The sequence below is a fragment of the Rhipicephalus microplus genome, chromosome 1 (assembly GCF_043290135.1).
Source record: "Rhipicephalus microplus isolate Deutch F79 chromosome 1, USDA_Rmic, whole genome shotgun sequence".
In the NCBI taxonomy this organism is placed as follows: domain Eukaryota; kingdom Metazoa; phylum Arthropoda; class Arachnida; order Ixodida; family Ixodidae; genus Rhipicephalus; species Rhipicephalus microplus.
The window spans coordinates 243,508,752-243,529,203 of record NC_134700.1 but is presented as its reverse complement, the minus strand read 5'-3'; the positions used below and the strand labels follow the sequence as shown (position 1 = coordinate 243,529,203).

Below are 20,452 nucleotides of genomic sequence, written 5' to 3'. Positions count from 1 at the left end.
CTTGTCTGCAGCCAATTTGAACTTGGCTGTGGCGAGGTTGAACTTAACTTTAATTTCGTTTTTACTAAGAAGTGGGGCTTCCTAATTCCCGTGCCACATACCTGACCAAGTTTTTTGGTTTGCCAAACAAGGAATGGCTTGCTAAACATATTTTCATTTAAAAACTAAGACGTTTTCAGGCCAGTAGGCATTTCTTGAGTTTTCCATTCCTCACTTTCTGGATGAAAATGAAATTGAAGTTGCAGGACATTTTTGTTACCAAAATTTGCTGCACATATCTCTCAATTTACTGTGATGAAGCTGCTGCATGTCTCTTACACAATACTAATTGCATGCATTTTGTGATTTGACAAATTTTAATGGTGAATATAAATACTTGCTCTGTAAGCTCCTCCAGAGGGTTGAACTTCTTACCCGAATGCTGCAGCATTCCCACAATACATTACTTCTACCTTATATCAACTCATACTAAATTATTTGCATACACCAATTCTCATAATGCATTGCCATGTGAGCCTATTATTTCTTACTTTATTGGGCTTCCCTCAGAAACAAAACCGTTACTAGTACTTCGTGCAGGCCAAATCACAATGTTCGTGGAGGCGTTTGAAGGGATATAAAAAGAAATGCACATGTGTAAGCTACCCTTTTATTGCTATGATTGATGAGAAAGTGGCTTTCCTGGACCGTGCACAGTTGTGATCTTCCACACAGATTATTATTGCTGTATTGCTTTTGGGGGGTGCACAGTTTTGATGTTAATCTGTTGATTGATATGTGGGGTTTAACATCCGAGAACCAACATATGATTATGACAGACGCCATAGCGGAGAGCTCCGGTTATTTTGACTACCTGGCATTCTTTAGCGTGCACCGAAATCTGAGTACACAGACCTACAGCATTTTCGCATCCATCGAAAACGCAGCTGCCATAGCCGGGATTCGATCCCGCGACCTGCGGATCAGCAGCCGAGTACCTTAGCCACTAGACCACCGTGGTGGGGTGATGTTAATCTTTCCTACCCATATATATGTTGGATGTCTTTTTCTAATAAACATTGAGTTATTAGACAGCACCTGTATCGTTTCATATTCTCGTTCATGTTCTATTAGCACTGGCTGTCATTAGTGTTTTCCAACTTGCCCAACTAGCTACCCTTTCAAGGTCTTGATTAATTGCCAATGACAACTTTACTGTCAAGAGTAATTCAAAGCCCTTTCAAGCTTCCATGTTGCAGACAACTTGCATAATAAGATAAGAGTCACATGCTTATCAAAACTTGCATGCCCAGCTGGTATACATACTAGTAAAACTAAACAACAACAAAAAAAGCATCTATGTGTTGTCTGGTGTTTCATTCATAGTAAAAAGTTGTGTAACCATACTCACTCATTGAGCTCAAGTTCCAAACGAAATTTGTAGTGAAATGCCTTGATGAGCAATGATGTTTGATGAAAATGCTTGTTTGTCTGGGAGAATAAAAAGGAAAGAAATGTTCTGTTAATTGACATGCATGCAGAAACAGCAGTATCTGAAATCTCACCTCACATGTAATCTTGACAGGCTCATGTACATAAATTTATACCACAACCACCTAGTCATGGTATCAAAAACTAAATGCCCTAGTTACAGCTTGCTACTCTCCATTTACTGTAGGCAGCCATACAAGGTATACTAAGTTCCATGTCAACTCGCAACTAACGAAAATATAATGTTGTCAAGACCCAAATAAGGAAAATGCTAAATATTTAGTTTTGACTAACAAGCCTGCTGTCAACCACAGCTATAGTACCTGCCACCTTTCTTGATGAGACAAACACTACACGTTGTGTTCACCAACACAATACTACACAAAAAATTATGCTTTTTCTTTTTTTAGAACCATGTGGAATAAACTAAGTATGCACCACGCACTGATTTTACATCGCCTGTCTGTCCATAAGGTAGACCACTGCTTTTGTTTGCAGTGCTGCAATATCTTGTTCGTTCTTTTTTTTTTGCCTACCTAGCTTGGGCCTAAGTATGGGACAAATAAATGAACAAATAAATCAATTTTCTGCCACCAATATCAGTCAACTGCAAACTTAAGATTCCAAATTTAGCTTTTTAATGGTTTAAATACATTTGCCGGCAGTACTCATAAGGTTAATGTTTTCACTGACCCAAATCAACAAGCCAACTAGGCCACCAACTCCACTTTTTGGCAATACTTTCCGAAATAGGCGAGAAAAAATTTTTATTTTCTTCTGATTATGGCACAGAAGGAGCAGGGCTTTAGTTTGAGCACCCACTCTAACGCTATCGCATTAAAACATCTAGATGCCCTATAGCCTGCACTCTGCCCAATCTTCTTAAAGTGCTGCTATACTTGGTGTATGTAAGGGGCTACTGCCACCTTAACTTTCTTTTCTTCCTTATCATGGCAGTCATCATTACAAGAGCACTTGGTCTCTTTGAACAGGTAACCAGCAACAGAAGCAAGGTTCGCACATTGTCTTTCAAACACCCTAAAAACTGGAAAAGCTGTGCAAGTAAACGACTTGCATTAGCACAAGAAAAGACAGCTGGCAGATCAGGCACAGGAACTCATCGCACCGTATGTCAACAATCTAGTGTCATGCGGCAAGAAATATGGCGGCCAAACTTCAAGATGGCTAAACATATTTTTGCTTGAACAGTGCTCGAATGGGCAGTAAGGCAACTCCGAACATTTTAGCGTGCGTTGCGTGGGGTTTGGTTGCCTGCCTGCTTATAATCAAATCAAAGTGATTTTCAACAGTATAAATTGCGTATTAGAGAAACTGTAGAGGCAGCCCACATTGCTCGATTGGGGAAAGCATGCATCAGCAGGTCTCCCACTGATTTGCACAAAAAGGAAGTAGATTATCTTTCCTATGCAGATGTACTCGTAAGATAGTATTTTAACTTTTTATCATAGTCACCTGTTATTATTTATACATGGTGCTCGTCACATGTTCTTAGGCACAGTGCAACTTTTTCACTACATATAGGCATTTCTTCCAAATAAAAATCAGGTTAACATCATCGCTAGCTTGTGTCACCTCTCTCCTGTCCATTCGTGTTTTTTTCCGCACTGTGGAAATTTTGCATAATGATGAATTACCAACTTGCCCAACATTCTCACGGTAATCTGCGATTTTATCTCAGTTTGCCTGTACGGCCATATATTATGTCCATTTAAAGGCATGGTGGCACAATGAGTCTCCCTCGTGGCAACAGCAGGAACTATGTCACTAATGATTTTTAACTCTTTTAGCTCTCATTACAACTGGTGAATATCAAATGAACGTGTGAATCTCTGGTCATTGTTGCTTACCTTGTTTGCTGTAGTGTCTCTGGTGGAAATGCCCAGCTTCTGGTGGTGGCGCACCTGAACTGGGTAGATCACCTCATAGATGCGGCTCGGAATGCTAGCAATAAGTCGCTCGTTCTCCGGGTACCGCTTCAGCCGGTCCACCACTGCGTGAAAAGACACACTGACAGCTGCAAATTTTTTGCACAGAAAATTACATTCCCTAGTAATGCTATAAAAATTAATATATCATTGACATTGAGGCCTAGATTACCACACATCTAGATTTCTTTAAAGCTGCCTGCCAGCAGACATTTCACTTGTAATCCACAACCACCACATCATCATAATTCAGTTGAATATCAAAACTCCAATTAAGTGTCTCAAAAACAAAACCCACACTGATTCTATAACAGACAATTGTTTTGTTTATATTACTGCTCATATTTCCTATACTAACAATTAGTTAGCATGTGCTATGCACTCTTAAAGGTTGAACGAAAGCCAATTGCCCCACAATGTGTCCAAGTGCAAACTGGCTGAAATTATGCAAGACTTCACAACAATCCCAGCCAGGTCAAACAATCGAGCACATTATTTTCCAAGAGAATGCATGTTTGTGGCTGAAGCACTTGTGCTCAAGATTTGACAAGTACTTTTAAGATCAGTCCTTAAGAAGCATTTATTGTGACCGGGTAAATGATAATGCATGTTACAAGTCTGCTTCAAATATCATTACATATTACATCAATACACTCAGTTTCGCAATTACCATCTTGTGAAAGTAAAATCCATAGATAACTCTGAAGTATCAAAAGTCTGTTTAATCTGATAGAGATAAGTGCAAGCAGAATGCACATCTGAAAAATGTTAGAATATTTTCTTAGCGCCCATTCATTAGACTAGTGCAAAATTTTAAACTATATCCTTTATAGTACTAATGCAACATAAAAACAGTTGTATGGTTCATCTCACAACACCCAAATCAGTTGCTTTGATAAAGTTACTGTATAGACACTTTCCTGCGTAGGCATTTCCAAGAATGTTTACAAATATGCTATGAAAAGAAACAGAAATTATGTAATTACTTATTGGCAAGCTAGACTGCAATTTTCCAAAATGTGCTTTGAACAATAGTCCTGAATACAACAAACGATGGCCATATTTTATAACAGCCATTCTGTTCCTAATTATTTTAAATTATCAATCACTGGGACAAATGCTACCTATATGTTCATTCCCATAGCATTAGCTGCACACGCATGATAGAAAGCTCAAAGTATGCAGATATTTCATTTAGGGAGAGGCCCAACCATCTTACGTATGTACAGTCAACAGAAAAAGCTTTTGGGGGGTTGGATCGACAACAAATGCGAATTTCCGCTATATCAGTGCTTAATGCTTGTTATCAAGTAGGTGACGCATAGGTCAGAATGCCAAGTGCAGTATGGAACATTTATTTGGAGGTTACATTCCCAGACAAAGCGGGAATTTCGCTTCATTGAACATCTCCCGTCCCACAAACTTTTGCTGTTGGGTGCACATATATGTGTGTATGAATGCAGATTAAATATCCGAGGGGGGATACCGGGGGGGGGGGGGAGGCATTTTACGCTAAGAAAGGAAACCAACGATTGTTACTGTATGTCTACAGTAGTTTTCACCTCACTTGGCGAGCGTCGAAGTGATCAAGGGCCTTTTGTCCTAGCTATTATTCATACATACAGCTAAGTGGCTTGGTCTCTGCAGCAGTCAAACAAATAACTCCGTACTCTTATCAACTTGCTTTCTCCGAGAGAACAGTCGTGCGTTTCACGCAATGAAAAAGGCAAGGAGATGATTCCCTAAAAGGGAGGCGTGTGGCCCACACTGCGCGCATGCGTGCGCTCGACGTGCATATATACTCGACGACGAAACTAGCTCAGTGGGACACGCACCCGTCGATGTTGCGATCTGCACACTTAAGTCGTGGTACATTATACACAAAAAAAATTGATTATTTTTGGCCGAACATATCGCCAAGAGCACGTGTGGCTTGCGAGGTGGCCTTTTGTAAATTTTCGAGCTCGGAATAGAGAACTATGCCGCGCAGCCGAAGCGAATGCACCTTTCACAAGCTGTGATAGGTAGTTAAACCACACAGACTCGATTCTCTAATTGCACAAAGGTACGCTGTAAGCATAACTTTTAAAACCGAAAATGAAGCTGCAATAATTGTATATCATCTAGCAGTCACGCATTGGAATAGAATAACGTACTTAGCGCAAAGGGAATTACACCACGAGTAAATATATGCAGTGGCCATAAGTGAATGCTCACCTAGTAACCGGCTGTTGTCTGGAAGCTCATCAAAGGCCGAATCTGCCTCTGCGGGGAACGAAAGTGTCGAATGAGGTTCACAAGGCCCATGCAGAAAAGGCCCATCGTGCCATGCTCACCCCTAGTGTGTCGTCGGGCGGCGAGCAGCGGCGAGGGAGCCGCGTGGCAGAGCAGCAGCACGAGGAGCAACTCGCCGACGGGTGGCTGCATGGCCGGCGACTAGGTGCGCTCCTCATCACGCTGCCGCGCCGCCATGGGACGGACGATCAAAATGGCGGCCGCTGCGGAGCAGCCGTGAGCTCAAGCGAGCTGCGGCGGCCGTACGGCGATGTGCGCCACCATGAGACCGCGCTCCCCAACCCGAGATCGATCACCGTCATCGGGAGTCCCGTCACGTGACTCTTCCCTCAAATCCCGCGGTCTACTGTCACCAGGCCGCGCCACCTGTCTCGGCTGGGGCGTGCCCCGTTGACGTATGTTGAGGGAAGTTGCCCCTACGTACTCCCACTCAAGGTAGCTTTTTGTAGAGCGGGAACCGCGGCGGTTTTCAACCGCCCGTCGGTATGGAATGGCCACATCTCTGTGCGCACTCACCGCGTCAGATGCGCAAAAGAGTGACCCCCTTGCCTGGGTAAGGTACCGTTCCTCTCGTTGGCCTGGGGGCCCGCTAGTGGACGCGACACCCTTGCCCTGGTAAGACTGTTCACGCAAAACAAAAAGATCCCGTTCACAGACCCAGGGCGGGAACCTCACCGGGGCGAACATATTTGGATGATGAGGGTTTGATATGTGTTATGTACTTTGGGACATGGCGCTTTCGGGTACCAAGCTCCCCATACTTTCTGACAACGGTAGGGTGTAATCGCTAATGGTGTAATGACCCATTTCGATAGGACGGACCACACGCAGCGAATGCGTGTTCATATGCACGCAAGGATCAGTGTGCGATCTTTCTATTTCGCAGCGATAGATAACGGCTATTTAATGCGAAGCATTCTTCAGCAACTTCCACACGAATTTCGTGACTAACATACAACGTACGTCTTCCTGGCGGTCAGCGGGAATACATTTGGGGCCCAAATAATTAAATGGCTTGTGAGCCCCGTTTTTTATTTGTTCTTTTTAGACACAATTCCAATCTAATCGTGTTCGTATAGCGTTCTTTGTAGTACTTTGCTGTAGTACTCACAGTAGCAAACGGAAATTTAAGGGCGCATTTTTTTTGTTATATACACACATGACAACTATGACGTACACCAAGGGAAGTTTAGGGGATGTTATTTCTATTAATAAATTATAGAAATGCGAGCACCGGACGCGTTATTCGAAGGTCGCAAGTTAGGATTCTGCTAACTGCAAGTTACCTTTTCGTCGATTTTATTTCCTCACATTTATATGATGCTTACTACAAAAAAACATCCTCTGTACCATTTATTATCTATTAGTTCTCATTATTATCCCAATAACAAGCATGTTACATCGAACTTTCCACAGGTATATGGACAAGAGACATACTATACAGTCGGATACAAACGCAATCACTGAGGGGCCGTGCCCAAGAAACCGAAACGTGGCAGCTGGTCGTCTCTCCGACTAAAGAAACAGTGCCGCCCATGCACTGGGCAATGTTCTCCGAAGGCGGGGCCACCAGTCGTCCGGCCCGTGACGTCAATCGGGAATGCGCAACCATGCATAGGTGTAGGCATTGTGTGCATCCGCCTTTGAGGAGCGAATGCCGCGCACTTCCAAAGTCATATCCGGCTACCATGAGGTGAAGAAGGTTTATTTAGACTTGACGTCTTGATCATCACCGGATGCTATAGTAGATTTTTGTGCAACTGCTGGTAATGTTCTCGACATTTTCAGGCAATTAACATTCCAGTTCCCATTACTATTCATACATGAGCTGTTTTCTGACAAGGACTTGATTAAGCTGCTAAACCTTAGATCAAGGTTTCGTAACAGAGTACATTTATATAGTTGCGCCTGTTGAGATAACGAACCTCAAGGGGGGGGGGGGGAGCAGCCTCAGCAGGCGGTACCGGCGCCTTCAAGAAAAAGCGTTATCATAAACGTTCAGCTTATCAAATGCGCTGAGAAGCACGCACGAGCTTATGATCAAAGAATACCTACTATGGTTGATATGTGGGTTTTAACGTCCCAAAACCACCATATAATTATGAGAGACGCCGTATTCCGGAAATTTCGACCACCTGGTGTTCTTTAACGTGCACCCAAATCTGAGTAAACGGGCCCCAGCGTTTTAGCCTTCATCGAAGATCAAAGAATGCCAAGCTTCACAAGCTCGAAAACTGTCAGTATCAGGGTATCCGGGTTCACTTAATTGTGGTTTTTATTGCTGAAGGAATGCTCCGAACAATGAGAAAATAACGGCAATCAGAAAGACAAAATGAGGGAGCGACGACAAAATGATAGCCGTCATTCCTAACCTCACACAATTTAAAGAAAAATTGGAAGAAAGTTTCTGGCGCTCATCAAATTAACTGTCCGTGCCATGTTAAAAATGAAGTGCTCAACCGAGAAACCAAGGAACTAATAGCTCAAGCAAAATGTACAAAAAAAAAACGCAAACACACATATAGGCGCTACTTCCAATCAAAAGCTGCATATGTCTTTCGTACGCTCTTATACTATTCTTCAGGATGGATAACCGAAGTAACGGCCGCATAGCAAAAAGGAAAATAGAGCAAGATTGACGAAGCCAATTCGTCACCTAAGTTTGTGATGAAAGGGTTGTGATACTGTTATCTGGTATAGCCATGAGTACATTCGGCAGACAGGAATTCTGCAGGGAACACTACGCGAATGTTACTGAAAGCCAGGAGTGTAGCCAGAAATATATTTTTCGGAAGGGGGAGGGGTGGGGGATTCGATCATACTTTACGATCGTGCGCGTGTATGTACGCAAAGCCAAATTAATTGATTGATTGATTGATTGATTTGTGGGGTCTAACGTCCCGAAACCACCATATGATTATGAGAGACGCCGTAGCGGAGGGCACCGGAAATTTCGACCACCTGGGATTCTTTAACGTGCACCCAAACCTGAGCACACGGGCCTACAACATTTCCGCCTCCATCGGAAATGCAGCCGCCGCAGCCGGGATTCGAACCCGCGACCTGCTGGTCAGCAGCCGAGTACCTTAGCCACTAGACCACCGCGGCGGGGCCCAAAGCCAAATTAAACATTTTCGGGGCGGAGGGGAGGGGGAGGTTCAAACACACACACTCTTGGCCATGCCCATGTTGAAACAGGCAGGATACATATAATTGTTAGTTTTGCTCTTTCACCATCATGGTCGTAGGCAGAAATATTTTCGTGAGGGGGGGGGGGGGTGCCTTTTCGAAATCGTCATTTTTTCGCTCTGTATGTCATGGCGAAAAAAATTCCGAGAGGGGGCACAAGCTCGGTGTGCCACCCCATGGCTACGCCACTGTTTATACCATGCTATATTACACACTCCACGCGGTTTTTTCCCGACATAACGCCCGTATAGGGTATTTCTGCAAAGGGAATTCCGGGCGCCGGCATGGCTGCGTGGCAGCAGAGTGGGTTGCCACTGAGAGGACCCAAGTTTGTACCACAGTCCATCATGATTTTTTTTTCGTAATTTCGAATGACAGTGCGTACGGACTACGGCGGCTGCGACGGTGGACAACTATACATACGGCGCCAAAAACAACCCTTGCGTTCTCATAGAACATCTTTCGCTGTAAAAGGAGCGCGCGTGGCATTGCCCCCGTCTAAAAAAAGCATCGTCCCGAAGCTTATCACAAAATATGGAAGGAGGAAATGTGCATACAAAACGAAAGAACAAGAATAGGGAAAGCAAAAAAAAAAAAGAGCAACGGTTGAGCCTTCAATTTCGCGCTAAAGCGCAAAAAACGACCGGCTCGAAGGCGCGCGACATGAACGACCTATGTTCGTGTGCAGTGCCGCTGATAGTTCATATACTGCCATCCGCGATGACCTCGCGTAGCCCAGAGCATCGAGACATCGAAGCACCTTACATGTGCTGAAGTATCGCCGAAGATATTCTTCGCTGCGTACACGTCGGCATATCGGTGTCGAGACACAGACACGGCTACAGGGTTGCTATATATACTCCACGAAGAGTCGCTGAAGGCTGTTACGACGGCTGTCGGTCTATTGCGTTCTGTTGAGTCTTGATGCATGAGCGGGCGCGAGCTGTCGGGCGTCTCCAGTGCGCTCGAGGTAGAGAGCAACGTACAGGTGTCCTCGTACTGACGTTTAGTACCATGGCGTCAACTTCCAGCGTCGTTGAGCGTCTCCTTTGATACCTAGCTTGAACGGCGTCGTTCGCGTTCTTGCACTGCTGTGTTCCATGCGAATGTTATGAACGGAAGAATGGCGTCCCATGTCTCGTGTTCGACGTCAACGTGAATGGTCAGCATGTCTAAGTTGGTTTGAGACGCTTGGTAAGGCCACTGGTCTGTGCATGGGTGGTAGGCTGCGGTCCGACGGTGGATTTTCTCGCAGTATTTCAAGATTGCTTGCGTTAGGTCAGCCGTAAAAGCCGTAACCCTGTCGATGACACAGACTTCTGGTGCACCACGACGCATTACGATATTCGCGACGAAGAACTTCGCTACCTCAGCGACAGGGCGGGCCCTGTGAAAATTTTTAAATTTTGCTTGTGTATTACATGCACACATAGAATCTGCAAAAAATGGTTAACCCCCCCCCCCTCCCCACACCCCACAAAAATTTCTGGTTACGTCACTGCTCGGCGGCACTATCTTTAAGCTGCGTCCAGGTGTCGGCGTAGCGAGTGGGGTAGTCTGTGGCTACAACGATAGCCCCCTTAATAAACGACGATCCATCATTTGCGAGACGGTGACATCGGAAATTGCCCAACAAATCCGTACCGATGTGCTGAATGGGTAGACGATGGTAGATCAATTGGTTGAAGATTTATCGGAGGTTTCTTGCGTCGCTGATAGTCCCGGCATGTTCTAACGAAAGACGTCAGCGGTGAAGCGTGACCTACTTTTCTTGTATCCTCGCGTGCGTGCGGGAAAAACTGAAGTGGCCAACCGTCGAGTTGTCGTGCAGGGCTTGCAGAATTTCTGCTTGAGGTGTTGATAAAGCAACAACAACAAAAAAGACATTAACTGTTCTTCGCTCAACACACACCGCATGGATACTGCTGTGACGAGAATGGGCGAAGAACATCAATGGACGTCTATTAATTTTCTGCAACAGAAAAGAAAGTGCAGTAAACACGGTTGCAGGTCGTTACCTATGTTTACCTTTTTCAAGCATGAAAATAGACGCGAAAAATGCCACAATTGCAACGTATATGCTCGTACGATTATCGCTATTTCCTCAATCAGACATTTCCTGAAAAATAAAAATTAGCGATGGTTACCATGTGTTGCAAGATGAAACTCAAGTGTTGACAGGTCAAATGTCATGTTGCGGTTCAAATGGATCCAAACAGCCTTGAAATGTCCGCACGGCTACCTCCTGTCGACGTCCTGTTGATGTGAACGCAAGGATAATTGAAATGATTGATTTGATTGATATGTGGGGTTAAACGTCCCAAGACCACCTTATGATTATGAGAGACGCCGTGGTGGAGGGCTCCGGAAATTTAGACCACCTGGGGTTCTTTAACGTGCACCCAAATCTGAGCACACGGGCCTACAACATTTCTGCCTCCATCAGAAATGCAGCCGCCGCAGCCGGGATTCGAACCCACGACCTGCGGGTCAGCAGCCGAGTACCTTAGCCACTAGACCACCGCGGCGGGGCAGGATCATTGAAAGTATCCACGCGATATATCCTTCAGGCATCTTTTGCAAAATATTTTTAGGATATCGCTACCCTGACGTCCGCTGCACGGCCAGCGAACCCCCTTCTGGGAAAAGGACATTCGGCTTTTATTTTATTTTTTCGGACGTCGTAAGGATATCTGTTGTCCATTGGGATGCTGACAATCCTAGTTTCATGCGGCTAGGTCGACTCTTCTTGATGGTCTCGGTTTCTTCTCCACGATTTAGGCTGGGGTCACAGCTTCCGGAACATTACGAAACATGAACGAACAGCGCCCCCACGACACGTCACGTGGTCATGACTTTAACGAAGCTATATTTGGGCGAACTTGTGTAACGGGAAAGAAAAGTAAGTTCGGCTACATGCAATAGACGCTGCACAATCATAGCGGTGCGAATATAGTCGGCCGTCGATCATCTGATCGGTGGTTAGGCGCGTCGGCATTTATACATGCGGCATCGAACATTCGTGGCTTAGGTTATCGCTTGATAGTCGCGATAGTTCAAGATTAAACGCAAATAACTGTTCGCGTTTGCGCGCTCGAATCACATGTTATAAGATAAACTGGCTGGTTCCCAGACTTTCAGGAGCAGTTTGCGAAAAGCAATTGTTACATATAAATACAAAAAAGAAGAAAAAAAGAGCGCGCATGGCAATATTTATTGCAGCAAACAGAAAGAAAGCGCTCGTGTCGTGTCCCTGTAGTTTCGTACGTTCCTGCTGTCAAAATGCTCAGCAAGCGCAGCCTTCTTTCAAAAAAGCTGTTTTGTTGTATGGTAGCAGCGTGACCGGACAGAATTCCTTCCGGCGGACAATAGTGACCCAGTGGCCGTCGCCCACAATGGAGGCCAGGCGGGCCGTGACGGTTATATGTCTCCGCTGGAGGCCAACCTGCCCAGAGATGCTCGGCCACACGAACTGGTCGGCGCTCGGGCTACTGCTGCTGCTTGTTTGCCCGTCAACCGAAGGAGGGCTGTACCCTCGATTATCCGGTGCGTATATATGTTCTGCCATCGTTTTTGTATCACGCGTCCACCGCTAGCTTTGGTTCATATAATTATAGGCCTTAATTGTGTGAATAAGAGTTTTGTACTGATAGAATTGCTTCCAATGAAGTTCGGTTACAGCATGTAATGGGACTGTCCCCTCGAAGGACATACACAGCTCTGATTGGCAGCAGCATCTTGTTCGAGATATCTAAACAAGACACGGGAAGATGAAGGCTTGACGCGATGAAAAATCGTTCAGCATGGAAAGTCGTTGGAGCCAACGTTTCGACAGGAAACTACTTCGTCAAGGCATATATATTCCATAATTGGGTATAATGATGCAATGAACAAACTTCACTGTTTAGATAACAACAGCGACATATCTATATTATGGAACTTGCAATGTACAGCGGCGGCTTCAGTCCGGCTTTGACTCTAACCGGTCACATGGGAAACGGGAATACAGCGCCACTTTGGGACATCGAAGGAATGTAGAAGCTTCTGGTGCCATTTTTAATGCGCTTAACATTCTAAAAGTACATGGGACCCTATGAGGTCACCATAGCGCTGTTCTTCTCTCACTGGCTATATCAAAATACGCGAAGGCCGCCTCCATGAGACGGTACGGAGCAAACGGAATATATTCCTTATTTCAAGTGCACGTGTGCGTCACCCAGCGCCTTGTCCCGTCCTATAGGCAGCCTGCATGGCTACCTACCTCTACTGTCACTGACCGCGTTCCACGACCGCTGCGTCAGGGTGTTCTCAGTGCCAAAAGTTACTGCTCAGCGTTGTGAATGCACATTGAGACGTTCCATATTGGGTACCACGGCGTGTTTTGTAGGCGTCGATTGACAGAAATGACTTGATGGACCTCGATTATTTCGCGGCTTCAGAGATGACTTCGTTACCGGTAAGTGCTATCCAAGCACTTACCCGTAAACAGAGATATCTAAGGTAAAAAAAATGCCGCAAAAACATACAATACAGAAAAAAAAATGACAGGCATTGCTGGTAAGTACCACGCAGTCTGTATACCTCACACTCGCACCCCCCCCCCCCCCCCCCCAACCTCCCGGTTGTTTCCACGAATGCCGATCAAAGCTCCTCGGCATCATCACTATTCAAAACACGCGGGAAGTGTCAATTTCGCGCTGCATGAACTAGTTCGGCGGCGCAAGCCGTATATTCTCTAAGCCTGCATTGCTCAACACAAAGACTCGTTTTCAATGAAAGATGCTTCACTTATCCACTCGATAAACACTCAGGGGTTCGAGGCACTTTAGCTTTTCGCTTATTCTTGGGCCACGTAATTTGTAGTTAAAACAAGATAATTAAAAGATGTCCGCGTATAGGTCGTGACGAACAATAAGCCGGAGTTCCTCATGGAAATCCAGTTCTGGTTGATGTGTCACGCATCTTGACCATATAATCGCGTATCGAGCCAACAATCAGGGTCTTCCTGGTTCAATTAGTTCGTCGACACAAAAACCGCCCTGCTTGATTTTCGACATCGTGCACTGCCACCCCTCAAACCCCGCGCTGCAGCACGTGAACTGGTGTTGGTGGTTGTGGTTACAAGAAAAAAATCACAGCAGACCCACGAGGTTATAATGATGACGAGTGGGGCGAAGCGGACAGACGCACGCACGGACGGACAGACGCTTCACCTCATTTGCATCATCATTCACGCGATGGATATGCTGTGGCACAGTTTTTTATTGGCATGCAATATCCCTCCGACTACGATGACACGGGACATATGACCCACGGCGTATATACATAAGGAGCTTCGCCCTTAGGGCGCCTATTTCTACACCCCTAAAGGGAATATGGCGGTATCCGAAAGGGCATAGCGTGAGAGGGCGACCGCGGTGGAGGTGACACCACGTGAACACAACAATTTTTCACACAACATATATATATATATATATATATATATATATATATATATATATATATATATATATATATATATATATTGTAATGATGACAAAGCGGCGATCGTGCTCGGCGCATACCTGGGAGAGACGAAAGACGACGAAGACGAAGTCAGAATAAGAACAGCCGGCCTGCAGCAAAGGCGTTGTCTCTTATTTCTCGTCGTTACAATGGCGCAGTCGCGAACTACTGACCCCGATATCCCTGCGTCCACTACACTTCGAAGTGGACGAGTGCTCTCGAACTCCCCACCGATCACGGACGGCGTCCAAGCCTCCACGGCGGCACCGCATCATGACTGCAGCGAGGCCATTTCTCGAGGCTTCTCTCTGTTCGCCCAAGAGCTCAAGACATCCGGGTTTGGCTGCGCCTCTTTTGGATCGTTCAACGAGAACGAAATTCCATATTTTCATGGATTCAAGGATGACCCTACCAACTGGGTAAGCGTGATAAACTCGGTTGCCCTTAAATACTCGTGGAGCGACACGATTAAGAAGTCGGTCGCTGAAGGACGTTTGCGAGGATCTGCCCAAGCGTGGCATCGTTTCCAAGGCAGTACATACGCTACATGGCAAACATGGAGCGCGGCCCTGATATCCGCGTTTGCGCCGCTTCCGAGCGCTTACGACGACCGTTTCATGACCATGCGGTCACGCCGGCAAGGTGCAACCGAGGACGTCGCGACTTACATCTACGACAAGCTGGACCTTTTACAAGCTTGCGATATACAGTGGACCTCCTCCGCAGCCAGGCAGTACATCATCGACGGGATCCATGACTCGACGCACGCAGCCGTCTTGTCCGCCTACAACCACCCAGTCCACATCTCCACTTTCGTACGCCAGGCAATGGAGTTGCAGGACACGTCTCATCGCCGGGCGGCTGCAGTTGGCCCAAAGGAGCCAGCTTCACCGAGACGCGGATGCTATACGTGTGGCCGCATCGGGCATGGGTATAAAAGCTGCCCACAAAGCCAACCTCAAGCGATGCAATATCAATCACGCCCACTTCCAACCCTCAAGGTCCGCGTCGACGGCATCGGAGAACTGACAGCTCTCGTTGATACCGGAGCTCAACGTACGGCGTTGCTTCGCCGCCACGCCTCCGAACCTCTCCAGCCTTGGACTGAGCCACCACTGCGGGGTCTCGGTGGCGACGTACTACCGGTCGGTGCCCTAAACCTGCAACTCAACACCGAGGCCGGCAGCAAGTTTTTGTCCTCGGTGCCCGTCTTCGACGACCTGCCCACAGACATGGTTTTAGGGGCCGACTACCTGCTCTCCGGGGAAGTGCGCCTCACGGTGGAAGGAAGTACCGTCAACCTCCATCCTGTGGCTCCAAGTGTGCCTCCGGCGCAATCCCAAGGTGAGCTGACGACGCCACTTACACTTCCCGCAATACTCGAGAGGCACGCATCGCTCTTCGCTGATACTACTACTCAGCTTCCCGGAACTAGCGTGCTAGTGCACCATATTACTACCGACAATCATCCGCCGGTGTCCATACCGTTACGTAGATATGCCGAACGAGAGCGGATATTAATTGACCAGCAGGTGCAAGAAATGCTTGCCGCAAGCATAATCAGGCCATCTTCTAGCCCGTGGGCAGCACCTGTTGTCCTAGTCCGTAAAAAGGACGGCAATCTCCGATTCTGTGTTGACTACCGAGAGCTGAACAAGCACACCATACCAGACTCGTACCCGCTACCACGCATTGACGACGCTATTGACGCCGTACGAAAAGCGAGGTTCTTTTCGTCGCTAGATTTAAAAGCAGGGTATTGGCAGATCAACGTGGCTGAAGAAGATAAGTTTAAGACGGCCTTCCGAACACCATCTGGCTTGTACGAGTTTAATCGGATGCCGTTCGGTCTGCGAACTGCTCCAAGCACCTTTCAGCGTGCCATGAACACAGTGTTAGGCACACTGATAGACCGTGCCTGCGTCGTATACCTCGATGACGTTCTAGTCATCGGGGAAACAGAAAAACAACATCTACAAAATCTCGACACGGTTCTGCAGAGGCTATACAACACCGGCTTTCGACTTAACCGCGAGAAGTGCCAGTTTGGGTTGACGACAATATCTTATCTTGGTTATCAGATATCTCATAATGGCGTACGACCCTTGCCTGAACGCATAGACGCCGTTGCCAAATACCCTGCACCAACATCTATAAAACAGCTCCAGGTATTCCTAGGAATGGCGTCATACTTGCGCAAGTTTGTACCGAGCTTTGCGTCAACTGCTGCTCCACTCACGGACTTACTGAAGAAAAACGCCCAATTTCAGTGGGGTCCTTTGCAGGATAACGCCTTCCAAACCCTCAAACACCAGCTTACACATAGCCCGGTGCTCTGCCACTTTAATGAAGATTGGATGACAGAAGTCCATACTGATGCGAGTCAGATTGGCCTGGGGGCGGTTTTACTTCAACGTGACTCGAGTGGGCGTGGGCACGTCATCTGCTACGCCAGTCGTAAACTATCGGACGCAGAACGGCATTATCATTCGAATGAACTGGAGTGTTTGGCTGTAGTATGGAGTGTGGATGAAAAGTTCCGCCACTACTTGTTTGGCCGACACTTCACGGTAGTAACAGACAACTCCGCGATTGCGTGGATGTTCCAGAAGCAGCACCTCAAGCACAAGTTTGCCCGATGGATTGTTCGGCTCCAAGACTATACGTACGACATCCGTCACCGTGCTGGAGCACAAAATCAGCTTGCGGACGCTTTATCGCGAAATCCGATCGAGGAGTTCTCCACACGAAATCGAGAAACCTGGATCCTGTTTTCTCAACAGGACGTGACCAAGGCTCAGCAAGCCGATGGAAGACTCGCATCCGTTATAGACTCCATTGGCGATGCGGGACGCAATGCCAAGTTTGTCTTACGTAATGGAACGCTGTATCGGCGTCACTGGGCCGATAAAAGCACCGAGTGTCATCTCCTGGTCATTCCTGACACCTTAAGATCGAGCGTACTACGCGCCATCCATGACACTCCCGAGGGAGGCCATGTTGGCTACAGAGCCACCTTACGCAAGGCACAAGAACGTTTTTGGTGGCCGAAAATGGATAAAAGCGTGCGTTCATACGTTGCCAGTTGCGAGATTTGTCAGCAACACAAACGACGTCCTGGAGCTCGACATGGACTTCTTACGCCGATCAAGCCTCCAGAGACAATTTTCCACACGTTGGGCATAGATCACATCGGGCCTCTTCCAATGACGACAGCGGGCAATCGTTACATTATACTCGCTGTGGACTACTTGTCCAAGTTCGTAGAGGTCGCGGCCGTGCCTTCGCTTGCTGCTAGCCATGTCATCCGATTCCTGAAAGATCGCTTCGAATGGCGACACGGTCTTCCTAACAAGTTGATCTCCGACCGGTCGACCACCTTTCGCAGTCGCGAGCTCCGCACTTACCTACAACAAGCTGGAGTGGACCATCACTTCGCGTCGGCATACCATCCGCAGGCGAACGGACTGACCGAAAGGTCGAACCAGACTATCCAGGCTAGACTCGCACCGTACTGTAAGAATCACAAACGAGGTGAGGCCGACTGGGATGATCATCTCCAAGCAGCTGCGTACGCAGTGAACACGGCGGCACACAGCTCCACAGGAATTTGCCCCTACGAGATTGTCTATGGTCAGCTCCCGCAACTGAATGCTACGTTCGGTTTGGACACTCCCGTTAAAGTAGGGCGTTCCGCTGCACGCCAGAGACTTTGTCGCGATATCCGTGTGGAGGCGCGTAGGAGGATTGTGCATGCTCAACAGGCACAAAAGCGATACTACGACCGACGCCACCGTCCCGCGCCGAAATACAGTGTAGGTGATGAGGTGTGGCTACAGCGAGGTGCGCCATCGTCTTCAAACAAACTGCACCCAAAGTACGACGGCCCTTACATTATTTCTGAGCGCTTGGGAGATAACACTTGGCGAGTACGATCCACAGCTTCTGATACGCGCAGAGACAAGAGAAAACGGAATAACTTTGCGGTGCATGTGTCGCGGATGAAGAACTGCATACGGCGGCAAACGTGACATTGGTTTGTGTTTTTCTTACAGGAGTAGACCAGCTGCAGCGTGGCCGAGTGTAATGATGACAAAGCGGCGATCGTGCTCGGCGCATACCTGGGAGAGACGAAAGACGACGAAGACGAAGTCAGAATAAGAACAGCCGGCCTGCAGCAAAGGCGTTGTCTCTTATTTCTCGTCGTTACAATATATATATATATATACACAGCACACAGCACGAGAGCCCACCTTTCCATCCTATCGCTTCATCATTCCATCACCATGACTAGGCCGTCTGCTACAGCGATGGCTGGCGAATTTCACCGAAGTGGGGTGTTCCCGAAGTACACTACCCGATGACACATCACGTTGTGGAGTTGAGAATGCTAAGTAAAGCTGCATGCATGGTTTCTACAATATTGATACACTGCCAGATTGTATCCGCGATCACTGCACATGAGTGCCCGTCGGGACTCGGCGAGTCGCAGAATCTTCACATCATCATTACCGTTAGTGAACCGTAGGGGCATACTCGACGCAAGCGTAGTATGCGGCTTGCGCTTTGGTGTTGTATGCGCGGCACTGTCACCATGGCTTTTCTGATCGAACCGAAAGAAGTTCATTCTGAAGGAATGAGGTAAGCGTGCAGACTCAAGAGAACACAAACGTGTATTGAAAAGGCGCGCTGCCGCGGTATGGACACAAAAACGTGCATGGTGTGGCACGTCAAACCAAGAACCAGCTATGAGCAGAGGCGCTGCCGGCTAACCTGCACAAATTTGGCGAGCACTTTGGTGTGCCCGAATATGATAGCCAACAGCAGCACCTGCTTCTCACCCGACCAGGGCCTATTTCTGTCGTATATATTTTACTTGATTTTCGTGTCCTTTGCTGGAGCCTATGCTGTAATCCATGCTTCGATGTACGTACGTGACACTCGCAGGCCTCGAGAGGGTGCTACTACGGCGGGGCGGAAACCTGACGGGTCTTCTAGCACTACTGGCACCGCTGGCAGCGCTTCCGCTGATCGCCGGCACAGCGCTGCCCCTGAGCATGGCACCACTGCTGGCGCCCGCCATGAGCACGGTGCTTGGACGGAGGAGAAGACGGAGGGATCTACTGGCAACCTTCATCGGAAACAACGTAAGATCGGAGAACAAGTCGGCGCGCACCACTACATTTTGTTTGCACACATCGCAGGAGGAGCAGCAGCAGGATGAGGTGCTGGCGGGATACCTGCAATGTAGCGGCATGTTAGCCGCCGACAACCACTGCCTCGAGCGACTCGCGTGCCAGTTCTCGGCCGACGCCCTGCGCGGACCGTTGCACAAGGACGTCGCCTCCCTGTGAGTATTATTGGCTCTCTTCACGTGCGTTGCCTGTGCTTGAACGGCCCTGTGCGCAGGGTCATCTACACCCTGCTAAGGAATCAATTCATCCCGGAACGCTTCAAGCAGCGACTACGCTCGGCAGCCCACCAGGCGCGCTTTTCGGACTGTCGGCGGCGCTTTCCATGCACCCAGCAGCGACCATGACCACAGTCAAACAATAAATATTAATCGATGATGTCAGCGTCAACTGCTGGATGACTATTGCCTACGGTCACGAGTACTGCATGATTGATCCCTCGACTGCCATGTGGGTTTGTTCGTCGCAGTCACACACGCCAAACCAAGGTAAAGGAGAAACAAAACTCTACAACACTTGAAGGAAGAAGTGTAGTGTCGTGCGTCGGACGTGACGCACGGAGAACACAGGGCACGGCGCTGAAGCGCCGGCCGACAAGAAGTATACGCAGCAGCCGGTAGCCAAGCAGGAACTCCACGACGATATTACAGGAAGCTTGCTGCACACTCGTGTTAGCGTTTTGCAGGGATGGACGTAGAATGAAAAATACAGAATAAAACGCGCTGCTAAAAGGTGAAAGAGGAAGTTTATATTTGTTCATCAAAGCTTCCATCGTTACGAAATTCAAAACTCAGACACATCGCTCACGCGCACAACCGTTCAAATCATTCGCATTTCACAGAGTCGTTCTCATTG

The 20,452-nt window shown here is 47.6% G+C and overlaps 2 protein-coding genes across 3 annotated transcripts in view; one reads left to right on the top strand and one right to left on the bottom strand.

Moving 5' to 3' along the window:
* mmd (disintegrin and metalloproteinase domain-containing protein mind-meld) overlaps positions 1-6,005 on the bottom strand; it is a 75,723-nt gene extending 69,718 nt beyond the window's left edge. For both annotated transcript variants that reach the window (XM_075891850.1, XM_037434130.2), the window contains exons 1-4: positions 5,753-6,005; positions 5,634-5,681; positions 3,339-3,481; positions 1,391-1,470 (exon numbers count right to left, since the gene is read on the bottom strand). In XM_075891850.1, the coding sequence (XP_075747965.1) occupies positions 1,391-1,470; positions 3,339-3,481; positions 5,634-5,681; positions 5,753-5,843 (362 nt within the window). In that variant the 5' untranslated portion in view covers positions 5,844-6,005. The remainder of the gene's footprint in view (positions 1-1,390; positions 1,471-3,338; positions 3,482-5,633; positions 5,682-5,752) is intronic.
* Positions 6,006-11,758: 5,753 nt separating this feature from the next.
* Positions 11,759-19,987, top strand: LOC119160114 (uncharacterized). Its single transcript, XM_037412836.2, has 4 exons — positions 11,759-12,446; positions 19,353-19,552; positions 19,610-19,755; positions 19,815-19,987. The coding sequence occupies exons 1-4, from the start codon at positions 12,104-12,106 to the stop codon at positions 19,942-19,944; spliced, it is 819 nt and encodes a 272-aa protein (XP_037268733.2). The 5' UTR covers positions 11,759-12,103; the 3' UTR covers positions 19,945-19,987.
* The last annotated feature ends 465 nt before the right edge of the window (positions 19,988-20,452 follow it).

What these genes read in the sequence shown, in the direction of transcription:
- LOC119160114 (XM_037412836.2), top strand. Translation starts at nt 12,104, where the DNA reads ATGGCAATATTTATTGCAGCAAACAGAAAGAAAGCGCTCGTGTCGTGT. An exon ending in CAACCTTCATCGGAAACAAC is followed by an intron (nt 19,553 to 19,609) that starts GTAAGATCGGAG and finishes CACACATCGCAG; the next exon opens with GAGGAGCAGCAGCAGGATGA. An exon ending in CACAAGGACGTCGCCTCCCT is followed by an intron (nt 19,756 to 19,814) that starts GTGAGTATTATT and finishes CCCTGTGCGCAG; the next exon opens with GGTCATCTACACCCTGCTAA.